Source organism: Panthera leo, chromosome C2 (genome assembly GCF_018350215.1).
Source record: "Panthera leo isolate Ple1 chromosome C2, P.leo_Ple1_pat1.1, whole genome shotgun sequence".
Taxonomy (NCBI): Eukaryota; Metazoa; Chordata; class Mammalia; order Carnivora; family Felidae; genus Panthera; species Panthera leo.
The window spans coordinates 66,814,901-66,830,866 of record NC_056687.1 but is presented as its reverse complement, the minus strand read 5'-3'; the positions used below and the strand labels follow the sequence as shown (position 1 = coordinate 66,830,866).

Here is a 15,966-nt window from a genome sequence, read left to right as displayed (position 1 = left end):
CCCTTGTATATAACTTGTCTCTTCTCTTTCTGCTTTCAAAATTTTTGCCTTTGATTTTTGACTAATAATTGTCTCACTGTAGCCCTATTGAGACTCAACCTATTTGGGATTCATTGGATCCCATGGATCTGAATATCCATTTCTCTTCCCAAGTTTGGGAAGTTTTCAGCCATTATTTCTTTAAATGTATTTTCTATTCCTTTCCTTTCTTCTGGTTTTCTTATAATGTGGACATATGGGTTGTGTCCCATCATTCTCATAGGCTTTCTTCACTCTTTTCCACTCTTTTTTCTTCTTGTTCCTCTGAGTGGACAACTTTAAGTATCTTATCTTCCAGGTCACTGATTCTTTCTTTTCCATTGTCAAATACATGTTGTTGAAGCTCTCTATTGAACTACTCACTCCAATCATTGTATTTTTCAGCTCTTGGATTTCTGGATCTTTTTTTCAAAGTTTATATTTCTTTGTTGAACTTCATGTTTTGTTCATGCATTGTTTTTCTAGTTTTGTTCAGTCATCTGTGTGTTCTTGTAGCTCATTAAACTTTTTTAAGAGGATTATTCTGAACTCTTTGATTTCCATTTATTTATGGTTAGTTATTAGAGCTTCATTAGTTTCCTTTAGTGATGTCATATTTACCTGATTTTTTGTGATCCTTGATTCTGTTCATTGGTCTCTGTGCATTTAGGAAGCTGTTTTATTTTCTACATTTTGGAGGTTCCCTTTGGGAGTGATAGTTCTTCCCCAGTCCACATGGTTTGGTATTCTGGACGTGTCCGCTGGTAATGTCCTTGGGCCAATAGGACTTGTTATCAGGGTCTATCTTTGGGAAGGCCATTGCCTATGATTTGAGGTTGAAGGGCAGGGGGATGCTGCTGGCTGAGAACAGTTGATAGGACTACTGGTTTAGTTCCCTGCTCTAAAGAGGCTGTAGGATGGATTTGGTAGTTGTCTGGGTTCTCTACTCAGGTTTTCTACATGATTGGGTCTAGGTACTCTACTCAGCAGTAGGTGTGGTCATGAATTAGCTTCACCATCCTGGCAGGTAAATAAAATGTACCCCAAGGCCTGCACTGCTCATTGTTTGGGGACCCAGATCAGGCTAGACTGTACACTGAATTTCTGGCCAGACAGGGCTATTGGTTTTGCTATGCACCTGGAGAAAGCCAAAATCTGTGCTTTCTTTTCAAGTACCACTTTAAGTATGGGTGTAGTATGGGCTCTACAGCTTTGTATGTACTCTGTTAGATCCTCTGGTCAGAGATGGTGGGGTGGTGGTGAAAGCTGGAACAGCAGCAGCTGGGGCAGGAAGTGGTTTCCCTGTCCAGACAGGACCTCATATGTGCCCCAAGGCTGGTAATGTTCTTGTTTAGGAATCAAATCAGACAGACCTGCATGCTAAGCTCCCTGGACAAGTGGGGACATAGTCTTGGTTCTGAAGAGACCAAGGTCAGGTCTCCTGCTCTTGGTTCTTTACTCAAGAACCTGGAGTTCCTGGTCAGGTTCTTTACTGAGCTCCTTGTAGGTTCTTTACTCAAGTGCTGTTGTAATCAGGACTGTGGGTTGGGCTATGGAGTGTCCCGAGTGCTAAGGCCAGGCTTCCTGGTCAGGCAGGGCTGGGAGCTATGCTCAGCAGTGGGCAAGGTTATGAATTAGCTCCCATGCCCAGGCAGGGCTGGAGAGCCAGCTCCAAACAGTGTCCCAGATGATCTATTCCAGCTATCTCGTTAGGCAAGTCCACGAGCTATACTCAGCAGTGAATGAAGCTATGAATTAGCTCCTCTACTTGAACAGAGCAGCGGAACTGCATCCAAGTAGCCTCCCAGGAGTTGAGGTCAGGTTTTCTGGTAGCACGAGGCTGGGAACCACACTCATCATGAGTGGGGTTATGAATCATCTCCCCTCATTGGGCAGAGAGGGGTAATTGGCTCCAAGGCTGGCAAGGCTCCTTGGTGATCTGTGCCAAGTTTTCTGGCAGAATGTTGCCACTGGCTTTGCTCTATGGATGATCAGATACGCCTGCTGGACTCTGCACTTGAACATGCTGGGCTATGCATCTTTTAACTCTTCTGGTCAGGCTTTCTCATTGGGCAGGGCTGGGAGCTACATTGAACAGTGGGTAGGACTATGACACAGCATCCTTGTCCTGGTAGTGGTGGGGGACAGTGGTACAGTGGTGGGGGATAGGGGTAGACCAGGCTTCAGGGCTGGAAAGGCTCTTTGATTAAGGTCCTAAATCAGGCAAGCAAGCCTGCATCCTTCTGAGTTCCCTGGTCAGACTGTACCACTGTCCTGGCTCTGCAGATGAGCATAGATGCTATTTGTGACTTCTGCTTGAGTGCTATAAGTAGGACCTTGGTCTGCCAAGATCTGAGTGCTGGTTGTTATAAGTCCCTCCCTCCCTCTCTGTCACAAATTGATTTCCAGTGATCAAGCCCTGCAGATTCCCCTGATATCCCCTTGAGACAAGACTGGAGTGAGCCAAGAAGCAACTCATGCTGCCAGGGGAGCTGGATGTCCACCATGGGCTCTTTTCCCATTGGAGAAACCATAGGCTTAGAGGAGACTTCTTGGTGTCATGCTGTGCTGATCTGGAGGAGAAGCAGTGTGGTCCATGTAGCCACTCCTTTTACCTTTGTAATGTGGTCTGCCTCAGTCTTTGGTGCAGGGGGTGCTTCAGTCTCAGCCCTGTGTTCGAGGATTTTCTCATTGGTGTCTTGTCCGTGGATACTTGTTAGTTGTTCTTGTGAGGGGGGAGTACACTTGGGAATGATCTATATCACCGACTTATTGATGCCATTCTTCAGTTTGTGTTGTTTTAAGCCAGTAAGTTTGTGGTGATTTGTCATAGCACTGATAGGACATTAATACATGATCATGATGAGTTACCAGTTACATCACTTCTTTCAAAGTCTGTCTGTGATTGGCCACTGCACGTCTGTCACTGATTTTAGGTACAGACAGTAAAGTATGTAGCAGTGTTCACTCCTTGTCTCCCAGTGTGAATTAGTGTGACATTTTACAAAAAAGGGTAATCAAAAGAGGAAATTGGCTAATGAAGATGCAAGTACACCAGAGAAATGAAAAATGACAACACTTGAAGTGAAGTGCAAATTAAACACAGAGTTATAGAATAGCTGACTGGAAATATCGATATTCATGCTATACAAGATGCTCTAGATGTGCAACTTGAAAAATTTAGTGAAGGCAAAATTATCAGTATAAACGAAGAAAATCGTTGTGACAAAAAGGATACAGATGTTCTAGAAGAAGTGATGACAGCAGAAAACATCATTACTTGTATAAATTTACTGTAATTCCATTGAAAATCTCAAGAGGATTTCTATTTTAGATAGGTGTTATCCTAAAGCTTAACTAGAATAAAAAAAATCAATACTTACAAACTTGAAAAATATCAAAGATATCTATCAGATATTAGGACAGATTATAAGGATAAAATAATTTAACAGCTTATTAGGGATGCAGACATAGACATAAATTACTAGGGCAGACTAACGAATTTAGAAAACATGAGGCACCTCGGTGGCTCAGTCGGTTAAGTATCCAGCTCTTGATTTCAGCTCAGGTCATGATCTCAGTTCATGAGGTTAAGCCTCACGTCAGGCTCTGTGCTGACAGTGCTGAGCCTGGTTGGAATTTTCTCTCTTCCTCTCTCTCTGTCTTTTCCCCCTTCTCTCTCTCTCTCTCTCTCTCTCTCTCTCTCTTTCTCCTTCCCTCCCTCCCTCCCTCCCTGTCAAAAACAAACAGTAAAAAAAGAATTTAGAAAACGGACTTTAATGTAGATGGGAAATTATTAAGATATCATTTCAAATTAGTGGTAAAGGATGTCATTCAAAAGAAGGGGTATAGTGATATCCATTTGTTAAAATATCTCTTATCTCAAAACTCCAGATAGATTAAAAACCTAAATGTAAAAACTAAACTATGAAATTAAAGAAGTTATGAATTATTTTACAAACATAAAGGCCTATAAAACAAAGTACAAAAGTCATAAAGCTAAGAAATTATAAAATTTTATTACATTAAGAGAAAATCCTCAATATGAAAAAGGGATGACAGACATCCAAGACCCAGAACAGTATAATCCAGGGCCAGGGCATGATAGAGAACCCAAAAGGCATCCAGAGCCTAGATGAGGCTGAGTAGCAAGTGAGGACCACAGAGCCCTTCTCCAAACAGGAGAGGAAGCCACACATTCACTATTGTACTTCAGCACAAATCAGTGAAAGGCGCTTAAGTGTCTGGAGCAGACCAGCCACTATTCTAGAATGAATGATAGAGGACTCACAAGGAAATACAAGAACCATCACCCTTCTGCCCTTGCCATGAGGCCACATAAGACTTCCTTTAAACCCAGAAGGCAGTCTTGCAAAAAGGAAGAGGAAGAGATTGTCTGAATGGCCTTTGGAAAGACTCAAGGAAAAATCAGCTATATAAAATAAACAGGATAAATTAATTTCCAGAGTTGTAACAAAAACAAATAATAGAAAAGTGGTCTATAATAAAGAGTCTGACTCCATCTTTTGCCATTTGCTGACAAGTTTTAAGTCTCTCTTGCCCTTCTGCCCCACACCTGGGTAAAGCTGAGCAGAAAGCCTGGGTGCTCTCTTCTTTACTGTGCAAACTCCTTTCTGCAAACCCTGGCCCCACCTTCTAACCACATAAAAACCACAAGCCATCTTTTTTTCTCATTCTCCGAAGCTATTTTTGACCAGTTTGGGAGCTACTGATCTCCCCAGAAATCTTTATGTGAGTGATAAACGTTTTCATACACTCTTAGGGTGTGTGTGGTGGCATCAGTTTCAACATCCAAACCAAATGCTGGGGAGGACTTCAGTCTTCTGTAGGGTGGCCACAACAGAACTATTCAGAGAATATAGTCAAAATTACAAACAAGTCACAGAAGACAGAATAAGTGTGTCTAATTAAACACATAAAAAAATATTTAATTTCACTAATCGGAGAAATTCTAATAAAAAGAGTAAGATACCATTTCACCTTCTAGATTGTGAAAAAATAAGATTAATATTGAGAATAGATGAAAACGTAGGCAAGCAGTAATTCTTACATACTGGTGAAGAATAGTTTAATTGGAAACATTTATTTAAGAGGTTTGAATAAGCATGCCCTTTGAGGTAATTCCACAGTATCTTCCCTAGAGAACTGCTTGCAGATAGCAAAATGCAAGTGCAACAATGTTTGTTGTGGTCTTGTTTATGGTGTCAAGGGATTGGAAAATATCTAAATGTTTACTATTAGAGGAATGGTAACAAATTATGCTTTATTGACACCATGGAATAATATAAGTTAAAAAGAATGAGTGATATCTATAAATACTGACATGGAAAGGTATCTAAGACACAGGTACATAAGCAAGCAAGTTGCAGCATAGAAAAACATTTGGAAGGAAACAACAAACTAATGATAACTGTTATAGAAAAAGGTAGGCGGTAACCAAGGGAAACTTTCACTTTCTTTTGTCTATTTATTATTTGGTGTGATTATAAATATACATTCATGTATCATTTGTGTAACTAAAACACATTTTTATTTTTTTAATGTTTATTTTGAAAGAGAGAGCACGAGTGGGGAGGGGCAAAGAGAGAGGGAGAAAGGATCCAAAGTGGGCTCTGTGCTGACAGCAGTGAGCCAGATACAGGACTCAAACTCACAAACCGTGAGATCATGACTTGAGCTGAAGTCAGGCACTCAACCAACTGAGCCACCCAGGCTCCCCAAAACACATTAAAATTTTTTTTTAAATAGTGGTTGGCTTCCCAAACCGGTTCAGAAAACTATTCTAACCCATAAAGCAGCTACCCATTTGCTATGAAAGGTAGAAGACAATGTCATTGAAACACAAATAATTTGACATAATTGAAATAGTTTTATTTTTATAGTTTTATTTTGAAGTAATTTCAAACCTAAATAAAATTTTCAAGAATAGTACCAAGAATCCCACTCAAGTGAGTTTTGTGAATTGCTGCAATTATGTTTTTCATAGCAAAAGGGTCCAATCCAAGATTACATGTTATACCCAGTTACCATGACTCTCTAGTCTCCTTGAATCTAGAATATCCATCCAGGTTTCTATAGTTTAAAATTTAATTTTTTCTTTATGATTAATAAGTAGTTTTTGTGAAAATACTTTTGAGACTATGTAAATATCTTGTTCCTTCATTACATTTTAACCCACTAGTTATAGCATCCACTGGTTTGTTGCCCCTAATTTAAAGTGATTGACAGTGATTTTAAAATTCTGTCACATTTATTGGTCGACATTATATTGTAAGGAAGAGCTTTCCCTTCTAATTAATTAACATCAGTGTGGACACATGGGTAGCTATTTTATTCAAATAGTATTATTAGTTTTGATACTCAAATTATCCCAGGTTTGACCTGTGTGGCCCCTTTGAAGCTGGCTTCTGTGTCCTTTTGACACATCCCCATCATTCTTTGAATACTTGATTTTCTGGAATAAAAAGATGTTTCAGCCTTGAAATCAGCTATTTCTTGACAAAGCCCCAGTTCCTTTTAGCAGAGAATAGTGTTTAGAAATCAAATTCCAAGTACTACATGTGTTCAATGTTCCTGGGGTGATGTTCCTAGTTCTCTCAGTGTTCAGAATTAGGATACACACACACACACACACACACACAACACACACCTTTACATCACAGGTATGTATGTATGTTTGTACATAAAATTCTCACTGATAGTTCCAATTCTAATCCAATACTACATGATTTATTTTCACATCCCCCCCCTTTTTAATATTTATTTATTTTTGAAAGAGACAAAATGCAGGTCGGGAAGGGGCAGAGAGAGAAGGAGACACAGAATCTGAAGTAGGCTTCAGGCTCTGAGCTGTTAGCACAGAGGCCAACACAGGGTTAGAATTCACAAACCATGAGATCATGACGTGAGCTGAAGTCGGGTGCTTGACCAACTGAGCCACCCAAGCACCCCTCATATTCCCTTTTATTTGTACTTCTCCATCATTGAGAAACCTGACTCTTGAAGCCTCAATATATTTGTTTAATTGCTCCCTCCTTTATCTCCACCTGCTGGACTGCCTTCTGTCCTGTGCCTACCTCTCACAGGCCATCATTACTGTCATGTCAGCCACCTCACTCTGATTCTGTCTTCCTCTGGATTGTCACACTCACCTGCTACTGTGCACTCCTTGCATGGGGCTGTCATCAACAACTTAGGTTGGTTGACTTTTGGACTGAATGAATGGAAAAAAAGGAAAGGAGGAAGGAAGTCAAATCAGTATTTTAAATATTGAATGCATATATGTGAACCTTGACTGATTGTATTTCAAAGAAGATAAGGATACTTTTGAGAAAATTCTGAAGGTGGGGGAGTGCCTGGGTGGCTCATTTGACTGAATGACCAACTCTTGATTTCGGTTCAAGTCATTATCTCACGATTCTTAAAATCAAGCCCAGTGTCGGGCTCTGTGCTGATGGTGCAGAGCCTGTTTGGGATTCTCTCTCTCTCCCTCTCTGCCCCTCACCCACTTGTGCATGCTCTCTCTCTCTCAAAATAAATAAACATTTAAAAAAATTCTGAAGGAAATACAACATTTGGATGTTAAAGGGTCTGTTTTTACATTTTCACTATTTATTGAAAAACACTTCTTAGCCTCTGGTTGGTTGGTTGACTTTTTTTTCCCATCTTTATATGGAGCCAAAACTAGGAGGGAAGTTGTGGTAATAGGAAAATTTTCTTGAGATAATTAGACAGTATTTGGAAGAATAAGATTAGTCAGCTAAGGCCACAGTATAGATAAATATAAAAAAGTGCCTGAAGAGGAATTAATTGTGCAGATGAAAGCCAGAAGGGGAAGAGAGCACTGTCTTTCTAGGGGACTTTTGGAGGTTGTGAAGTTAATGAATGTAGTGATATAAACCCATAATGTTTATGGGTTTTGCCTGAATGGGATTAAAGCCTGAGCTTTAATGAAGTCAAGAAGTAGGGTATGAATGTTCAGTTTGTAAATACATCTTATTCAGCCTCGGTTTTTTATTCTGCATCCTCACCAAACTTAGTTTAACTTGTAATTCACCAAAGGTCTAATCAACATCCTCAAAAATTGACTGTAGAGTCTTCCATAAAAAAGTTACACAACTCCCCAGTTTGAAATTTGGGGAAATTTGGGGTGGCTATTCTACCCTTTGGGATTTATAGACTCTAGCAAAATCTATGAGTTTGGAGAACTTATGTTTAGTCTTTTTTCTTTTTGTTTTTTTACTTCAAACAAATGTGTTGTACATGCTCCTCCTCTCTGCCTTTTTAAAACAATTGTACTTTGCAAAACCATGGCTCAAAGTGTTGCAAATGAAGGTCTTACCTCTGTCCATATTTAATCTTGGCAAAAATGTTTAGTAGTGCATGACATCATAACATAAGAGCATCTATGTACAAACATATACAATTTTATTGATATTTCTACAGACTACAAGAATTTTAAGTATAGTCACAATTGCTGAGTGCAACAGAAAAATAGTAATTTGTCATTTTCTGAAAAGATGCAAAAGTTCTGAAGATGAAAGAAAGATACATCAATGATGTCATCTGTTTCTTATTTCCTAGAATAAAACATCACATAATTAAGTACTAAAAATTATAGGTTATTAGAGATTTTGATTCTGTGTACACTTGTCCATAACCACCACCTAGTTTATTTTCTGGCTTTGCAGTTAAGAAGCATAGGCCAATACCAGAGGGAGCAGTATGAGAGGAGAGAACTCTCAAGTTTTCTCATTAGGTATTATTGCCTTGGATAGGCAGACTCTCCCTTTTTAAAGGTAAAAGTAGTCTTTCAGGGCACAGATAGTGAGTTACAGACACTCTTCTCCCTTTAAACATGAATCCAATAACCAAGAAAATAAATCCAAGTGGCCCTGGGAGCTAAGCCAGCAATCAAAAAGGAACTGCTCTTCCTTCTTGCTAAGATCTTGTCCAACTATGCAGAAAAGGTACCTAGTACCTATGTCTCCTCCAAATGAAGAATGAATAATAAATTTGGACCTGATTTAGTAAATGATTGTTTTAATTTCCACTATCCTATTACTAAGAATTAGTTTCCACTTAGCTTTACATACTGTTGAATTTCTTATTTTTCTTCTGGTGTCTTGTGATGTCACATGTATAAGACAATCAAAACCTAGATGTTTGAATTGGAATAATTAATGGCCAAGTCACATGGGAGAAAATCACAAAGACAGACTTATTTAAAATTAATGGGGCCTTCCCTGGTCAGAAATTTGCACAGAACATTTGTTTTGGGTTTCAACACAATAATTATCAATCCAGACAACACTATATCTCTTACATGTTGTCTTCCCTGGCCCATCAGAAGTGGGGCTTGGATACCAGCCAAGGTAGACAAATGTTTCTTCCTTAATTGGCCATAAAGCTGTGTTTGTCAACGTTGGCTAACATTGGAACCATGTTGAGGGCTTTCAAAATTACACGTTTGGTTCCCACTCTGAGAGATTTTGATATAACTGGGAATTTTAAAAGCTCCTTAGGTGATTCTGTTGTACAGCCAAGGTTGAGACTCAGTTCCCTATGTAAATACATAAATAAAAGCAGCCATCTGTGCCTCTGGTTTCTCATCAAAATTTCTTCCACTTAACTCTGGCTCCCATGTCCCTCCCCACCCCAACCCTCTTGTACCAAACTGGCACTTCCTCTCACTTTCCCAAGTATTCTGTATTCTGTCCTTTTAGGGCTATTTTGTATGCAAATATGTACACTAAACTTGCTACACAACCACTATACTCCCTGGAATGAGCCATCCAGAATACATGACTTACCAGAGTGTTTCTGGCACTTGGATCAGTGTGTATGTGAAGTAGTATGTAGTCAGTAATGGGGTTGGTGTAATAGAGGATATAGGTGAGGAAGCTGTGAAGGCTACCACTTTTCTCCTGAATCACAGCAAGCCCTGATAGAAGTGTCTGACTCCTTTCGGCATTGTCATCTCTGAAAGTGGTCAAGTTCTAATGTCTTTCCATTGGGCCAGACTTAATCACACAGATATGTTGGTGGGTTGTCCCAATGATCCTAAACCAAGGAGAGTATTTTTAGCTTACTTTTCTAGACCTGCTTCATTTTTCCCTTCTGCCAAACGTTTTATAACTATTTCAAAGAGCTCATCTTCATCTTCTTCAACCAGCCTTGGGCATAATCTATTTTTTCTTTCTCAAAGTCCTGGTAATCCCTTAATACAAATAACAGATAGATGGTACATTTAATATTTGACACATGGGTCACATAAAAAGGGACTCCAACAGTAAACCTTTTCCTCTTATAATCCTTTAAGATCTTTGAGGAATAGAAAACTGGATTCTGATTTATTAACTTGAGAATCACTCCAAGGCTATATAAAAGGTTTGACAAATTGTCTTTGTGACTAAAGTATAAGAAAACATCTCCCTCAGTTCTGTCACTATTCTTCCAAAGTTAGATAATGACCCCAATGGTGATTGGGGCACTGAGTCTGAGTCTCAAGTATAAGAAGGAAAGTCAGTAGTCCTGCTTTTGTAGGGGATTAAATGACAAATCAATCATCCTCCCCTCCATACAACAAGGTTAATGGATGATTTCATGGTAGGGGTTATTGCTCACATTATTAAAACCAGGAAAACAAACACTTATAGCTTCTTATTGATGAATAGAACACAAAGACCCATTTTCTTGTGGGACAGTAAGAAGGGCTTATCTTCTGAAGGATTCATAAGGAGATGAGGTCAACTTAAGAAGCTGTGGTTTTCAAACTTTATCTTCTGATGCCCCCATAGCAGATATAATGTAATTTTGATGACTACTAAGGCTCAGTCATTTTTTCTATCATTGTCCAAGTTACTAGGAGTATTTTTTTGTGTTCCAAGATAGAGGCAAGACATTTAAATAGTAGAGAATAGAGGTGTAAAGAATTACATGGATCAACAGTACTCATTTTCCAAAGATGATGATGATAAGGTTGCGGTGGTGGTTGTGATGGTGTGTGTGTGTGTGTGTGTGTGTGTGTGTGTGTATACGTGCGCACGCACGCACACATGTCAGTGTAACAGAACGGAAATATTCAAAGAGAAAAATCACATCCACATTAGATTCTTGTTATTGCTGTCTCTTTGAATTATAAAAATAATTCTGATGCAGTAAAACCTCATTGATTTGTATTCCACTAATCAGGAGTTTGGGAGATGAAGTTACCCTTACATTAAGAAAGGGTTTATAAAAATTATATTGAAAGACATATTTAAACGACTTAAAAGAATTTATTCATTTCAAGCATTTAGAAGCACCTGTTTACTTCCAATTGATGTGCTAATTATAAACGCTTTATTCATTAGAACCAGAGTTTTAAGCACTTCTGTAAAATGCTATATTGTTCTTTTTCGTGTTTTCTCTGTATGCTTAAAATATTCTGTAATTGTTATTTTTCACTGATTCATATAAGCTTTCTCAAAATAGTATTTTATTGCATATGAACCACACATGTAATTTGGGGTGTAATAATTTATCTTCTTAAGTTATGATATTTAATTTTATACAAGACATACATTACATAGTCACATTTAATCTGTCTTTAAATAATGTAGAACAGTGGCTCTCAACTGGGAGCAATTTTGGCAATGGCTGGAGACATTATTTTATTCTGGGGTTGCTACTGGCATCTAGTGGATAGAGGCCAGGGTTGTTGCTAACCATCCTACAATGTAAAGGGCAGTCCCACAACAAAGAATTTTCCATTAATAGTGACATTGTTGAGAAACCCAGATGTAGAACAAGTTAAATACAAACTTACTGAGGCCTTCAGAGACAGTCATTGAATCTGATGCCACTTTGGACTGAATTTCATTGTTCCTAAAATAATATTTTGCTCTTTTAGTTTTTTTTTTAAGTTACAGAAATGATAAAGTATCTGTTCAGAAAATCAGAAAAGTGAGTTCTTAAAACTGATGGTACAAATAGTGTACTGCAATATGGCTGCCAATGTTTTCTAAACTCTGATCTCAGGTTTAATATTTTTACTGTATAATCTTATGTATCATGTTTGTATTTCCAAGTCAAGTTCTGTTACTCTAAGGCTGTTCTCAGGAATGGTGAGATTCATGGAGAAGCTTTTTTGAGAAATTAGGAGAATTCAAGGACTCTGAGAAATGGTTTCTTGGTATACATTTTCTGACTCTATCATCTTTGCTCTTCTCAAAATTACTGAGAGCATTTAAAGAAAGTACCACTTCAAAAAAAAAAAAACCACTAATAATAAAAAAAATCTAAAAAAACCCCACAAATAAATACTATTTTGGGCTACTAAAATAACTTCACTTCAGGAAAATGTGAATTCTTAAACACAAACGCAAATCCAGTAATACCTGGAATAATAAAAATTCAGTAAGACAGACCCATTAATTTTTTAAAAATATTCTTTTCAAAGGAACAACATATTACAGGATGGGTACTGGAATCTGCATACATTCATTTTCTATGACTTTTAACTTCCAGAATCATGTTAAATAATGATGGCAAATGTATTCATTTAGCCTCTAGTAGTTCACTGTTAGAGTTATGACAGAGAATGTTTATCATATTAAGGATATTCTTTATTCCACCTTTAAAAGAGTTTTAAATAAGGAATAGGTGTTTGGTGTCTACTGACAGTTTGTGGCTTATAGCCTAGTGAGTGACAAAATTATTGATTTTTGTATAATTAAACTCTCTCTGTATTTCTGTTGTCCATGATGGTGACTAAGGCCAAGATAGCAAAAATTTTATAAAGATTTTCAATAGTAAGTATTGAACCAAAAAGTATTTACTAATGAAAGCCCTTGTTAGTCAGAAATGAAATAAATCAGAATCCCTTTCCCAAAACATTAACTGAGGTTTTACTGAATCATACTGAAGAAAATGACCAGTTTGGTCTGTGAGTGTCAGGCTGCAAGAGCACCTTTGGATTGAAGACCCCACTGGGCTTGAACAGTAATATACTGTGTAATTGGCAAAGATACAAATGGAGCCTTAAAAATATATCACTTTAGAAACTGAAACCAGAGTGTGTGAAATCAGTTCTCAAAGCTAACTGCATTGTTCCTATAATCTAGTTTCCCCAAACTTATCATCAACTCCCCTACAGAGCACAAGCCAGACTGAAAAAATGCTTTGAGGTGACCGAGCCCTACCTGGTTTATGACTGAAAATAGCAACTTGTTCTGGAGATGATAGAAATGGAAATAATTGTGTTAGGAATAATTTAATATACTGGTAATAATTATGACTGATAACCATGATGATGTAAAATATTATGGAGAGAGAAACATTAATCAGACTCTTGCCATAAGAATTCAATAATGTCATAGTATAATGAAAATTATAGATGAGAAGAAAATTCTGGTTTTCTTTTCTTTTTCAGTTGGGTATGGCAAATGTACTTGAAATACACTGATATCTTCTAATGCAGATTTTTTAAATTGTCAGGTGTGGCCCAATTTATAAAAATAGTTTACCATAAATCTTTTTTTCTTCTGTCACAACATGCTTGTTTTTTTTTTTCTTTTCCTCTTAAGATGTTAATTTATCATGCAAAGATTTTTTTTCATTAAGTGCATTAATGCTTTTGTTTGTACAGGATTTTTTCAAATCAGCAGGACTCCCCGTAGTTCCTAAATGTAAATCCTTAGCAAATGACATGCCAAGATGATAGCTCCATTCCACGCTGGGAAAAGGCAAATTCAGCCATGTCTTGGGATTTTAACCAGGTTTCCAGCCTTTGGGTTATACGGTGTCTCTAATAAATTTCCCTTGTGATAACTTCAGATGGACTGTAATGGAACATTTTGTAGAAGAAACTGGCTTCTAGCAAGTTGAATAGTGATGCTGGGAATAAATTTGGTTTCCCTGAATAATGGTTTCTCAAAGCAGTCAACAGCTTCTTTAGAAGTTTAGAATTGGTACCATTTCTTATCCTTATATTTCAGCATTAACTGCAAAGAAAAATAGTCACAATAAAATGCTTTTAGAAGTCTTTAAAAGTACTAATCAAAGCAAGTTCATACTGAGCTAATCATGCATATCTAACTAAATTGCAAAATTTATATAACTTCATTTTCTGAAATAAGGTGCATATGAGAAAGATTTTTTTAAAAATAAGCTGTAAAGACTCAGCTGATTTTTAATGATTGAAGCAAAAAGTAGTGTGTGGATTCCTGCTTCTTGTGCCCCTGACCTTTTTTTGCTTGAGAAGGAATCATGTAATGTACCTAAGCACCTTTCTAGTAGCAGGTGCACAATACAGATACGATGTATCAGAGCCAATGAATAATTTTCTTTTAAATTATTTCCTAAGGCAAAGCAGTATTACTATAGTATTTAAAAACATATTTCTGGGGCGCCTGGGTGGCTCAGTCGGTTAAGCAGGCCGACTTCGGCTCGGGTCATGATCTCGCGGTCCGTGAGTTCGAGCCCCGCGTCGGGCTCCGTGCTGACAGCTCAGAGCCTGGAGCCTGTTTCAGATTCTGTGTCTCCCTCTCTCTGACCCTCCCCCGTTCATGCTCTGTCTCTCTCTGTCTCAAAAAATGAATAAACGTTAAAAAAAATTAAAAACATATTTCTTCCAAATACTGGGGGAATTACAATACTTATAATGAGATTCAAGCTACCTTGGCTCTCACACAGGATTACTTACAGTGCCATCTGTTTGGGTTTTCTTGCGGGGGACCTGAATGTTTAAAGCTATTGCTGTGTAAAGATGCCTATATTAAGCAGTTTACCTCATGTGCATGTTTGGAAAATGCTTCTGCACTGGTCATCATGCCTGCAGTTTTCTCCTCCAGCTCTCCTAGCCTCTGTCCTCTCTCATCAAGTGCGATCCGGGCTCGAGTCAGCTCTCCCATCACCCCTCCGGCCGCACCCTTCATCCCTTCTATACCACCTGGGCCAGGAATGTGTTGTGCAAGGCTGCGCGATGCTTTTCCTGCTGAAGCTTCCCCAACTGGGAATTCAAGCCATAGTAATTAAAAACACATTGTCAGTAATTCAAATAATTATAATCAAGCTTATCACCAAAGTACTTACATTAAATTCTATCATCATAATTCTCATATAGAGAGAGGTATACTTGGTTCTATCACAGACGTGTATTTGGAGATGTTAGCATTTACCCACCTATGAAAGACATTGAGACTGCGAGGTAACTGTGTTGTTACTGCCTGTCTTCGTGTGTATGTGTATGTGTGTATGCGGGTTCCATGCAATAGGGCATCACTGCCTTTCTTGACATTGCTGAATCAGTTGCTCACAATATAGGCGATTTCATATTTAACCCATATTAGGATAGTTTCAATCTTAGGCCAGTTCATTTGTTTCAACTTCTGCCCAAGTCTTCATTCCTACCATCTCTGCTCATCTTGCTGTCATCCTCTGTAGGCCTCAGTTGTTACTGTTTTAAATTGTGTGTTGGGGGGAAGTAAAATGCTAGAGAACAGGGTCTATGCCTGATGGACACGAGCATACATATGTTGAAATTCTGTTCCTTTATAAAAGGATAATAGTTTCTCTACCATTTACAAAGTTCAGTTTAATTTGAATGAATTTTAAGGAAGTTTTTTATTGAAAGACAGCTATCTTGGTAGAAATTTGGTGAACATTCTCAAGGATGTAACATTAGGCATGGAATTAAGATCTATTGTTTTTTAAATAAGAGACTTACTGAGACACAATTCACATACGTTATATACCACAGTTCAGTGGTTTTCAGTGTACTGACAGAGTCATGCAGCTACCACTACTATCTAATTTTAGTACATTTTCATTACTCCAAAAAGTTTCAACTCTGTGCCCATTAGCAGTCACTCCCTGATCCGTCCTTGTCCCAGTGCCTGGCAACCACTATATGCTTTCTGTCTGTATGGGTTTGCCTATTCTGGA

General features: G+C 38.0%; 2 protein-coding genes across 7 annotated transcripts in view; one reads left to right on the top strand and one right to left on the bottom strand.

Moving 5' to 3' along the window:
• The window catches only part of POLQ (DNA polymerase theta), a 158,119-nt gene that overhangs the window by 130,712 nt on the left and 11,441 nt on the right, over positions 1-15,966 (top strand). The gene's annotated exons all lie outside the window — the stretch shown is intronic.
• Positions 13,595-15,966, bottom strand: part of STXBP5L (syntaxin binding protein 5L) — a 382,439-nt gene continuing 380,067 nt past the window's right edge. For 5 of the 6 annotated variants that reach the window (XM_042955305.1, XM_042955304.1, XM_042955306.1 and 2 more), the window contains 2 exons: positions 14,811-15,031; positions 13,595-14,024 (listed from right to left, as the gene is read on the bottom strand). In XM_042955305.1, coding sequence (XP_042811239.1) covers positions 13,983-14,024; positions 14,811-15,031 — 263 coding nt within the window. In that variant the 3' untranslated portion in view covers positions 13,595-13,982. Of the gene's footprint in view, positions 14,025-14,737; positions 15,032-15,966 lie in introns of those variants that run through there. The other variant, XM_042955303.1, reaches the window with a different exon arrangement.